The 13,553-nt window shown below is 34.8% G+C and overlaps 1 protein-coding gene across 1 annotated transcript; it reads right to left on the bottom strand.

Annotated features, from left to right (window-relative positions):
- Positions 1–251: 251 nt before the first annotated feature.
- Positions 252–2,130, bottom strand: LOC127804455 (uncharacterized). The gene is made up of 3 exons (XM_052341319.1): positions 1,716–2,130; positions 731–1,319; positions 252–633 (listed from the first exon to the last, which is right to left on the bottom strand). Exons 1-3 carry the CDS (start codon positions 2,128–2,130, stop codon positions 252–254), a joined length of 1,386 nt encoding a protein of 461 aa, XP_052197279.1.
- Positions 2,131–13,553: the final 11,423 nt, after the last annotated feature.

The raw sequence follows: 13,553 nt of genomic DNA, 5'->3' as shown, positions 1-13,553 counted from the left end.
CTCATCAACGCCAAAAGTTATTACATCTTTTATGGATTGTCTATCTCTCAACCTTAAATTATATGTTACAAAAACCAACTTATTCATCTTCTTTTGATGCAAACGATTTCTTTGCTTTGTGTGAATCTGAAACATAATTTATAAAGTTATCACAATTCAGTTGTTAGTTTGCATCAAAACATGGTGTTCAAATTTTAAAGCATAATTAAAATAATGATTAAGTATATTTTGCTTACCATTTCAAATGCACTCTAATTTCGTTCACACCCAATAGAGCTGCATGTCAAGCTTAACACACGAATAACAAATCTTTGAAACTCAGGACATCTATCTCCATAGGTGTCCCACCACTTTCCTGGAGCCTTTTTATCCTTTGAATGTTTACCAGATTCATGGCCGAATAACCCTTTTGCATCCTTAAACATATCAAGTTGCACATATATTTTGTCCCTTTCATCTGGATCTCTAACCATTCTTTCAATGTAGTTAAATAGTCGCAATTTTATTTCCATATTAACTTTAAAATTTGGACTATAATGATAATGAGGGTTCAAATAATACGCTGCAGCATGTAATGGCCTATGCAATTGAAATTCCGATCTTTCATCAATAATCTTCAAAATTGGCTCGAAACTACATAAAAGAATGATAAAATTAAATAAATAGGTGTATGTAAAAGAATGTAAGAATTGCAAAATTATAAAACCATATATAGTTATTATTAACTTACATTTTCTTTACATTGTGAAAATTTACTTTAATCTTCTCTCTAGCTCGATCCATCTCCTCATAAAGAAAACCTATAACTGGTTGCTCATCTAAATCAACCAATCGAATAACTTTTACTAATGGCAAAGTTGCCTTCAGATAATAAATTATATTTTTCCAAAATCTAGAATCTAACACCATTTGTTGAACTCGTTTTCCATCTTGTTGAGATGCAAACCTACTAGACTTCCATGACTTTGAAGTGAACATTGTCATCAAGGGACCTTTTAGTTCACTAAGACAACCTAAAGTCAAATATACAGTTGCAAAGCGAGTAACAACTGGTCTTATCAAGTCTCTTCCTTTTGTAAAATGTCTCAACATAGAAATGAGAAGAGTTCTAGAATAGATGTAAGTTGATATCCTCCTAGCCTTTGTAATGGTAGTAGAATGGACTTTTGGTTTCTTGTCAAAATCCTCCAGTATCAAGTCAATATAGTGGGCAGCACATGGAGTCCAATACAACCCTTTTCTTTTCTCCATTAGCATCTCACCTACAGCTTTATAATTTGCAGCATTATCAGTTACAACTTGCACCACATTTTCCTCTCCTACTTTTAGAAACATTAGATGTATCAATTGAGATAAAAAAAAAAAAAAATGTCCCTTTTGGGCTATTAACTAAGAAATTACAAATTGAATGCCTCTTTTTATCAGTTCACCCATCTGACATAATTGAGCAACCTATTTTTTCCATTCAATTTTGTACTCAAGCAATTCCATGGTGCGAGTTACTTCTTTTTTCAAATATTTCACTCTAATCTCGTGATACGAAGGAGGTTTAACTCCACATCCATACTTTCCTACCAATTCAATCATCTTTGCAAACTCAAGATGCCTTACACAATTAAAACGAATGGCAAATGCATAAAAAAATTTAGCAATTTGTTGGCAACATTCTTCTCTTAATTCTTTTTTCAACATATGATTAATTGTTGTTTGAGTACTTCCAATTGCATTTCCACACTGCCCCCTTTTCAAAAAAACATCCAAACCAGTATTCTTACCCTTTTCCTTTGATGTAATGTGTTGCATATGATCACCCTCATCATCAGAATCATCAATACTATGAATTATCTTTCTTTTTCTTTCAGTGGCTTCGGCATTTTTCACCAAAATTGTCAACATTTCCTTTTTAATATCATTGGGAACACTTACACAAGGCTCCACATCTTTACGAGTATAAGCTAAGTGGTGCTTAAGGGGAAAAATACCTCTAGAAAAGATCTTATCACAAAATTTACATTGCACTTTTCTTGAGTTCTTATCCACATCAATGGCATATTGCCATCCCACATCAGACCTATTTCCTGCTGTATTTTTTTTCACAACTTTAGATTTTGAAGACCTAGATGTTGACATTCTTTACCAACTAGTAGTAAATAGTAATCCTGTAAAATGTGATACAAAATAAATTTGAACTAGAAATAAGGTCAAGGTATAAATAATCTGCAAACTACTAATTAATTTCCTTTTAGCTAAACAATAATGGAAATTCAAACCCAATAATAAAAATTTATACCCAATCCACATAGTAATTCAAACTTCAAAGTGATTTTGCAATAATAGTCCTTTCAACTAAAACATAAACACATAGTAATTAATTTTCATTCACATAGTAACATTTCAAGCTCATCTCCAAACTTCATTTCAAACCCAATAATGGAAATTATTTAAATGTTAGCCACTAATCATCCTAATTCCTAAATAATATATTCAGTAACCTAGCAACAAAATAGCTCATCTCTAAGCTTCATTTCAGTCAAAGGAGTCACATGTTAACTAAATAGCCTTCACATGAATCAAATTAGCAACAAAATAGCTAATGGATTTTTTATAGCATCACAGTTGTAATTAATAATTGTTGATTTTTTCAGTTCAAATAGCTATTGGATTTTTCATTCAATTGATGCATTAATAAATTGCTATTTGTTGTTTAAATGTTAATTTTTTTACAGCATCACTGCTGTTTGCAATCAGACGAATGAATTGTATGCACAAAATATGCATCACTTCACTGTAGTGAAGTGAACAAAATGTATGTTGTATGCACAAAATATACACCCAAAATATAATATATATATATGTATCACTCACTCAGCGCAATACACACATAGAGATAGCAATCAGATTTCAGGCACAAGACATAGCTTGGCACAACACAAAACAACAATCAGACTCACATACCTTTGAGGCTTTGATTATTTGAACTTTGAAGGTTAACCCGTGCCATGAACAAACGAAGAAGAAGCAGATCAAATACAGAGCAAAGAAAAAAAACAGAAGAAATGAAGAAGAGACAAGCACCAGTGCACCACCAACACCTCCTCACCGATCAACCACAACGTCGCAGTAAGGGAGAACTTTGATCAAGCATGTCACAGCAAGGGGAGCGTTGATTGCAAGGGTTTTAGCAATCAATTAGGTTTGAAGAAGATAACTTGCGTAACAGTGAGTTATGTATATATATATATATATCTTGGTTAGAGACGGAAATGTTTCGGTCTCTAACCTGGAAATGGGGCCAAAAGTGAACTTGGTAAACTCAATCTGAGTTTACAAGTTAAACTCACGAGTTTGCTACAAAATTGCTCCTTTTATCGAGTTGACTCATTTAACGCTTGCTGACTCATAAACTCGTAAAATCGTATGAGTCAACTTGCGATTTTAACAACATTGATTGTAATTGATAGAAGTGAACTGATATGACACACACCAAGAGAGGGGTGAATTGGTATAATTAAAAAAAATTCTTTTGAGAAGCAAAGATACTTTCAAATGGTGAAGAGTAAATATGGAATCTTATTAATGAACGTTCAAAGTCAGTAGAAACAGAAATGCAAAGGTAAGCAAGAAAAGTATGCAAAGCAGTGAAGACACGTATTTATAGTGGTTCAGCTTTCCAAGCTTAGTCCACTACCTTAGCTATCAACTAAGGATTTTAAAAACCAACCTTTACTCTCAAACCCCCTACTCAATACGAGCAGGTCCTCTAGTCCTTGACTAGGGAACTTACAACCTCCCAACGTAATGGGCCCTCTAGCTACCGCTAGGAAAAATACAGAGAATTGAAATAGAGATTCTAAGAGTACAACTCTTAGTTACAAGCTCTCTCTTTAAATGAAAGATCGAGGCTTAAAAGTAATATAACAGTAAAATATCAAAGCCTCTTAAATGAAAATACAGAGAGAAAAGTTAAAGCTCGATGTAACAGTGAAGGCACGATCGTTCAAGATATTCAATGTATTTTCAGCAGCCTTCAATGCGTCTTCAACCACCTATTTATAGTTAATGGTGGGCAAGTTGAATTTTTGGACTGTTGTGGGTGGTTGGGCGAGCATTTAATGCGCCAAAAACTAGCCGTTATAAGTTTCTGTGAAATACATAGTCGACAGAGAAAATAGGTTAGTCGACTATTTTTACAAATGAATCTAAGCATAGTCGACAGACAGAAAGTGATAGTCGACTATCTTTTAATACAAAAATCCCATAGTCGACAGATACAAGAGAATAGTCGACAGATGAGAAAATGTGAAGAAAATTTTGAATTTACAGAACAAAAATAGTCGACAGATGAAATGCCATAGTCGACTATCCTTACTTGATAGTCGACAGATTAAGAAATAGTCGACAGATGACTCACATAGTCGACCGATCAAATCAGCATAGTCGACTATCCTTATACATAGTCGACTATCCTTAACAGCATAGTCGACTATTCTAAGGCATAGTCAACAGAATAAAACACATAGTCGACTATCCTTTTGAAAACATAGAAAACTTTAACAAATCCTCATTTCGATCTTTTTTTGAAAGTAAGTTGAGATTATCAAAAGTTTAATTTGAAAGCAAATCACTCTCAAAACTTATAGCCATTTATCATTCATATAGATTTTCATATCTTGCTTCCAAATTTATATACTTAAAAATTCATTTTCTCATTCATATAATCCTCATAGTATAAATTGATTTTCATATAGTCATTTATCAAAACCATTTCATTACTAAGAGTAAAAATATCAGTAATGTGTTGGGAAAACAATATGTATGAACCCACGTATGTTATGGTTTTTAAGGTTTTGATCTTGTTCCCGCTTGTGATTATGGATTTCATTTCCTTAGTGCAAATTTTGGGAATGTTACTATTATACGAATGTGTTAAGGATTTTAGCTTGATTCATTCAAAAAAAAAAAAAAAAAATCCTAGCATATAATACAATGCCCTGAAGAGGTTAGGGGGTTACACAACCAAGAGGCCATTCTGCCCCCAAGAATTGGCCCAACTGAGAGGCCATCTGCATCAAGCCTCAAAGAGCCACTCTGTTCACTCCCATCTATTCGGCTCCAACCTCTTAGGTTCATTTGGTTTACAATCAAAATGTGTCTTTCTGCCAATTTGAAGTTTCCATTCAATCATAACCTATTCGAGTCACTCCAAGAACCCCCATTCACTTCACTTAAAGGCCATTTAACTTAAGGCCAAGAAAAAATTAGTTATTACTAAAGTCCACCATGTGTGAAGTAAAATCGTTCCACAAATATTTGATCATTGGAAATTGTGTCATCTGGTTCATCAATTATTTTTCCCACATCTTATAAAAATTATTGTTGTATTTTGGCAACAACAATTAGCATCATTTATGGGAAATCGTAACAAAAAGTTAAGCAACAACTCTTAATCAATGGTGAACACCAGGAGCAGTCAAAGAAATACCTCTCACGGTGATGATCTTCGGAACACTCAACAATCATCGAGAGCACCTGTTCCCTCATAGGACCTTTAGCTGCAAGGGAGTGTTTCGTCACTCAATCAGAATTCTCAGCAACAAGTGAACTTTCAGCTTCTTACACAAGGCTTCCAACAATTGGCAGGTTAGCCTGAACACTAGCCAGGCTTTTCGCAACAGCCCCCTCAAACCATCTCATGGGCAGATTATGAGGCGCTACGAAAACAACCTACGAGATATTGCAATGCTCCAAAGCCTAGTCCCTGGAGTAACATTACCAACAACGCTCAAAAGATTTGTACCTTTAACTATACCACCCAAGAAAATTCAACATAGGGACAAGGAGAATGATTAGGAGGCTGCCTCTGAGTCTTGCTCTGGAAGAGATCATTTGCAATCCCTTCCACAAGGTCCTAACGTCTCGACACAAAAAGACCAAGACCATGAGCTAATTCACCAAAGAGAAAGAGAAGATAAATCGAGAGGAAGACAATATGAAACCATGGAAAGCACCTCGTGAAAAGGAAACGTAGTCTTACTCGAGAAATAAACAACACCGCTAGGGACATACGAGATGATATGAAAAGGGTAATCAAAGAAGTTCTTGAACAAAAGAAATTAATGTTCGTAATCAAAGGGTAACCAAGAAAGAAGTCCCCGTTTACTGAGAACATACTAGGGAAATCATTGCTACAAAATTCAAGATACCTCAAATCTCCCATTTTGCTAGAAAAGACGATCCTGATGACCATATACAGAACTATGAGTCTCTAATGACACTATATGGATGGGACGATGAAATAATGTGTCGGGCCTTCTCTTTGACTCAAACTGAACATGCCAAAACTTTGTTCAATGGATTACTCGAGGCTTCCATTTCATTGTTCGAACAGTTGTGAGTAGAATTTATCAAAGCCTTTGTTATCAAGAGTTAAAAGAAGAGTAATGCTACGCATCTCCTTAACATTCAACAACAAACTGGAGAGATGCTATGGCAATACGTGGATAGATTTTGTAATGCCACTCTCAAAATTCGTGACTTACCATGGGAAATGGAAGTATCTGCCATGATGCAAGGAACACGACTGACACCCTACCAAGAGTCACTGTCGTTTGACCCCCTAAAATTCCTTTGTAGATTTATTTATCCAAAAAATAAATGTGTGCTCCATATCGAAACGATGGAGATAGTGGGAGCGAAGGAGGACAAAGAGAGAAAGAGGGAAGAATGAGATAGTGAAGAGGGCTCCAACCGGTAACAGGAAAAGAAGCGATGGTCGGATGCACAGAAGTTCTGATTTAATCATTTTCCCCCACTCAGTCAGCCACGGTCTGCCATGCTAGCAGCGATAGAAGGATCAAGCCTCATTCAACTCCTGAAGAGAGATATTAATTAATATGTTCAAAGAGGAGTCCAAGTACAATCACATGTGTTCACATGCACATTACACTATCCAATTCAAAAAGAAAAAGAAAAGAGTAGGTATGCAATTATCTATACTAATTAATATATTCAGAGAGGAGTCCAAGTACAATCACATGTGTTCACATGCACATTACACTATCCAACTCAAAAAGAACAAGAAAAGAGTAGGTATGCAATTATATATATATTGGACAAGTGAAGAATTAATACATTTCTTATTGCTGGGAAAAAAAACGTGGGAGTATTTTTTCTTTTCTACTATGTTATGTGGTGTGAAAATAATATTACCTCTCTACCCATGAAAACACATATTTTCATTGTGCATTTTTTTTTTTTTATTATCCTAGGGTTTCCTCATTTTAACACCACATAACATTGTAGAAAAGGAAGAAAATACGCAATGGAAAATTGTGTTCCCATGGGTAGAAATTCAATCATCACATGTGTTCACATACACATTGCATTATCCATTTAAAAAAGAACACGAATAGAGTAGGCATGCAATTATATATATTAAATAATATGTTTAGAGAGGAGTCCAAGTACAATCACATGTGTTCACATGCCCATTACATTATCGAATTCAAAAAGAACAAGAAAAGAGTATGTATGCAATCATATATTTGACAGGTGAAGCATTAATGCATTTCTTATTGTCGAGAAAAAAAAAACGTGGGAATATTTTTTCTTTCCAACAATGTTATGTGGTGTTAAAATATTGTTACCTCTCTACCCATGGGAACACGAATTTCCATTGCGCTTTTTGTTCCTTTTCTATAATGTTCTGTGGTGTTAAAATGTGTTCCTCTATTCTATCCCACAAGTGGACGAATCGTGACAAGTAATATAGTGATGAATAGAGTGTCGTACCCACGAGGACTAACTTTTGACGTTTACTCTAACTAATTTAACCTTAACCTAACACACACATTAGCAATGACTTCAACTATAATGAAAACTAATTTACTAATAAAAGACGCAACTAGAATAATCTCTTTGATTCAAAACTCACAAGGATAAGGCACTAGGATTTGTGAATCCACTGTCGGCCTTCTATGATTCAATTGTTCTCTCGATGGTCATTTAGTTCTATGTATATATATGAGATTAACTATCTCTAGTCAACCTTCGAACATATAAACATGCATTCAATCACAGCGATCATCACAAAATGATTTCACAGGGCATAACAGTATCTTTATCTATTATAGGACCCTATGTTGTTTGTTACCATGTCTAATCCATACTGAATCTCTCAAAAGCAATACAAATCACAAATACGTTTCGATGATGATTAAACATCAAAACGACATTATGAACATAACAAACAATCAACCCGAATGAATAAGGAAATAGCAAATTGAGTAACTTTAAATCAAACCATCACAAAGATATAAATACTTTGCAATGCATTTTTACAATCAAAAGAAAAAGAAAAGAGTTGGAATCCATCACAAAGATTGAGAAAGAAAAGAAAAATACAACCTAAGAGTATAGTCTTCAATCTTCCGTCTGCTCCTCTTCCATCCAAAAAAACTCCCAAATCCCTCAAGAATAAGTCTTTATATAGTGCTTTTTAGGTTATTAAAGTTGTGCACGGTGAAAACTCTCATTTCCCATTGAATTGGACGGAGACGGGCCGAAATCATGCTTTAAATTGAAGTTCAGAACCTTACCGCGGTATGCTTGTTGCGGTAGACTCGTGAGCTCCAGAAAACAATTCCTAAAGCGGTCTTACAACGGTATGCATTCCACTGTAAGACCGTGAGCTCTAGCAACTAATTCTTATAGCGGTTCTACTGTAGAATGCATACTGGTGTAGGCCACTAGATTTCTTCCTTAGCCTCTTTCTTCTTCGCCTTCCACTTTTCGCTCTTGTTCCACTTTCACTTTCTCTACCTCATTTCGAGTTGATAGCTAACCATGCCTTCAAGTTTTATTTCCACTCCTATCATGCACCGAAATCTTTTCTTTTTGTTCCATGTTCGCTTTACATGTGATGTGTACCTATATTGATAATATTGAGCCCAAAATGAGTAGCAATCATGTTTATTGAATACTTAAATGCTAAGCTTAAACAACTAAATAAGAGTGCAAAATATACTGATTAAAATGCGCAATGGAAATCCGTGTTCCCATGGGTAGAAACTCAATCATCACATGTGTTCACATACACATTGCATTATCCAATTCAAAAAGACCAAGAAAAGAGTAGGTATGCAATTATATATACTAATTAATATGTTCTGAGAGGAGTCCAAGTACAATCACATGTGTTCACATGTACAATACATTATCCAATTCAAAAACAACAAAAAAAGTGTAGGAATGCATTTATATATTGGACAGGTGAAGCATTAATGCATTTCTTCTTGCTGGAAAAAAAATGTGGGAATATTTTTGCTTTTCTACAATGTTATGTGGTGTTAAAATAATGTTACCTCTCTGCCCATGGGAACACGGATTTCCATTCCGTATTTTGTTCAAAATACGGAATGGAAATCCGTGTTCCCATGGGTAGAAATTCGATCATCACATGTGTTCACATGCACGTTGCATTACCCAAATCAAAAAGAACAAGAAAAGAGTAAGTATGCAATTATATATATATTAATTAATATGTTCAGAGGGGAGTCCAAGTACAATCATATCTGTTCACTTGTACATTACACTATCCAATTCAAGAAAAACAAGAAAAGAGTAGGTATGCAATTATATATTGGACAGGTGAAGCATTAATCCATTTCTTATTGGAAAAAAAAAACATGGGAATATTTTTGCTTTTCTATAATGTTATGTGGTGTTAAAATAATGTTATCTCTCTACTTATGGGAACAAGGATTTCGACTGCACATTTTGAAAAAATGCGCACTGGAAATCCCTATTCTCATGGGAAAAAATTGAATCATTACATATGTTCACATATACATTGCATTATCTAATTCCAAAAGAACAAGAAAATTGTAGGTATTCAATTAAATATACTAATTAATATGTTCAAAGAGGAGTCCAAGTACAAGCACATGTGTTCACATTCACATTACATTATCCAACTCAAAAAGAACAAGAAAATAGTAGGTATGCAATTATATATTGGGCATGTAAAGCATTAATGCATTTCTTATTGTAGGAAATAAAACACGTGGGAGTATTTTTGCTTTTCAACTATGTTATGTGATGTTAAAATAATATTACCTCTCTATCCATGGAAACACGAATTTCCACTGTGCATTTTAACACCACATAACATTGTAGAAAAAGAATAAAATGCGCAATGGAAATTAGTGTTCCCATGGGTAGAAATTTGATCATCATATGTGTTCACACATTGCATTATCCAATTCAAAAAGAGCAAGAAAATAGTACGTATGCAATTATATATACTAATTAATATGCTCTTTGTTAAGAATTTGTGAAAACAACACAACCAAATGTTCGACAATACCAACGATCCATGAATATTCGAACAAAAATGAAGAAACGAAAAAATACGAACACACACACACACAACGCAAAGAAACCAAAAAATGGACAAGGTGTAACGACCCATTAGAGGGTTTAGATTTTTATTTAGAAATTATTGAATTTCTTAATTAGTTTTGTTTGGAGAAGTTTTGCCAATTAATTGTTAATGTGGCAATTTAGAGATTTAATTGAGAAAATAGCATTTAATTATATTTAATTATTGAGAAGATTAAATGCAAGGACGTGTTGGTCATTTAAGGATTTGATATTAGCATTTAATTATTAAATAAAGTTATTTCGTTTAAGGGATTAATTAACCCAGCCGTGAGGAGGATTCGGATTGAAAGACTCCTAGTTATAATAGGAGAATGAGTTATGGCGTTAGGGCTTCTTAGATCAGTGTATATATAGTTTCATAAGCCATATGTTCTTCACGCCGCAAGAACAGAGAGCCAAGAAGCAATCAGTGAGTTCAAGTTTTGCATAGGAGGCTCTCGTGAGATCATTAAGTCGATTAAGAAGATCATAAGGCAAGTATCCTTCCCCTGTAATCCTTTCTTACAGGTCTTGATTTAGTTGATATCAGATTTCCAGAATTGAATCAGTTCCAGTGCATGTATATATATATATGTGCGTTACAGTGAGTTATATCAGTTCAGTGCATGTTTATATATGTATTTACATGCGTACAGTGAGTACTAGCCAGTTCATGCATGTTGCTTGCAATGTTTACATTAGTTATGATCAGTAAATCATCCCTCAAGTTGTTTATATATCAATTGGGATTGTTCTCCTAAGATTTCTTTTGGAATGGTGTAGTGAAGCTAAGTTTTGATTCAAGTTATGATCTCTGTTATCGTAAGCTTTATATCTAATAAGAATCCAGTCATTCGAATAAGCCTTGTGTCATTCGAATGAGTTTCAAAGCATCCGAATAAGTTTCAGTGTTATCGTAATGCTTTTCCCTTATAATGTATCAGTCATTCGAATGAGTGCCTTGTCATTCGAATGAGCCCTGAGATATCGTATCATTCGTATGAATTTTTGAGGTTTTTAGACTGTCATTCGAATGAGCCTTGTTGTCATTCGAATGAGCCCTTGAAGATGTGAGTAAGTTGTTGCTTTGTATAGCTTAGCATTCGAATGAGCCTTCTTGTCATTCGAATGATCTTCAAATTGATTCAAATAAGGTTACTGTTGCATTCGAATGAGTCGAGTTTTGCCAGTTCAAAAGTTGGAAATTTTCAAAATTCATTCGAATGAATTTGAGAGTCATTTGAATGAGTCCCAGATCAGATCCGAATAGCCTTGAAATATCATCTATCATTCGAATGAGCCTTCTGTCAATCGAATGAGTCTCTATCATTCGAATGAGTTTTCTGCCATTCGAATGAGCTTGCTGAAATCCTTTTTTTCATTTGAATGGGCTGTTTTTTCATTCAAATTGCTTCCTTAGACTTTCTCAATCATCCAAATAGTATCAAATGGCATCCAAATAGCTTCCAATAAATTCTTGATTCAAGTCTTAAATTTAATATAAATATTCAATTATTCAAATATTGAATTTTTATGCCAAGATCCAATATGCCATGCCTATACTTAGAAATTTCAGAATATTTGGATCTCAATATTTCTAGTGAAAATCATATACCATGTTTAGCAGTTCATTATGACATGGTCAGCATTATTTTGTGAGATTATGTGCATACTCATTGTATGAGCATTGAGCATGACTTATGTGGAGCACTACATATCGTGTGCCAGCATTTATATAAGCATTGCATTATGCGCGCCAGGCGGCTTGTCCACGGGGATCCCACTAGTATCAGTACAATTATATCTCAGTTATGAGTTGCTCGCCTGATGTCGACCAGGGAGCTAGGGGCATATTGCCCAAAGTATGTGCTTACAGTTTTTATGTTTGCAGGACTCAGATCAGTCAGGTATGTGTTACAGTTATGTGGGCCTATGGGCCAAAGTTGCATACCTGCATTTAGTTTACAGCTTATGTGCATTATATCTTATAAATGCCATCCAGTGATTATTATGTCTCTCAGTACAAGTTCAGTAAGTATTTTTATCAGTATCGATATTCTTCGATTCAGCTTCAGTCATTCTTTCCAGTTTATTACTTGCTGAGCTTTGTAGCTCACCTTGTACTCTTCACCATTCCAGGTCCTAGTGGGGGAGTACCAGATGTGGGGCCTAGCAGCAGTGTCCAGTAGTGTGTGTACGTGGAGCCGCTCAAGACCAAAGATGTCTGGGAGTTGTTAGTTTATTAGTTAGTGCTTAATCAGTTTAGATTCATTTTATTTTCCAGTTTAGGGAATTTCCCTTAGATGCAATTATGATTTCAGTTTTGTTGACTCAGAGTCTTATTACAGTTAATTGATATATACAGTATTGGTATCAGAATTCAGTTATCAGTCAGTTTATTTTATTATCCCCAGTAACACCTCTTCTCGGGCAGTTCTAGGAGAGGGGGTGTTACACAAGGTGTGGACGTGTTCAGATTAAAAGATCCTTCTCATGGTAGGGCTTCACACTAGTCAATCCACTAGAAATATATATGTACAATGGATTTACAACAATACATGCACAAGATCGTCACGACCACTCACAAATCAAAAGCCAAACCAAATCAAGACAAATACACAAAGTACAACCCTCAAAATCCCGAGCAACCCAACACTTTACCTTCAATCTCTCTCACAAAGAAAAAAACCCCAAGTTATACACACTTACCGTGAGATGAGATCGGAAATGCCTTGCAGTCTTCTTCGTTCTGATTGTCGAGTGCCTTCTTGATCGTGACAATTAAGCTTTGCGTGTGAATTGTTCTCGCGCGATTAGGGTTTATGATCTGTTGGTGTGTGAATAATGTGACGCTTCAAATGCCAAAGATAGTTATATACAAAGGGAGCAGTCATTCAATTTAGGGATCTAGAGATATCAACGGCCTACAAGCATTGTAACCCAAATGCACATGACATACACATGAAACCCAAATGTATAGATAAAATCTATCAATTATATAAGCAAACTTGGGCTTGGACTTGGGTTTCAAACACCAATGGCCCAACGAAATTTATTTATATATTTGACCCAATCAAATTGTTGAGTCACAAACATAACACTTTGAGAGGAGTCCAAGTATGATCACATGT

Source organism: Diospyros lotus, chromosome 6, assembly GCF_014633365.1.
Source record: "Diospyros lotus cultivar Yz01 chromosome 6, ASM1463336v1, whole genome shotgun sequence".
Classification (NCBI taxonomy): Eukaryota; Viridiplantae; Streptophyta; class Magnoliopsida; order Ericales; family Ebenaceae; genus Diospyros; species Diospyros lotus.
Note: the sequence above shows the minus strand (reverse complement) of the source record. Positions and strands in the feature narration are given on the sequence as shown.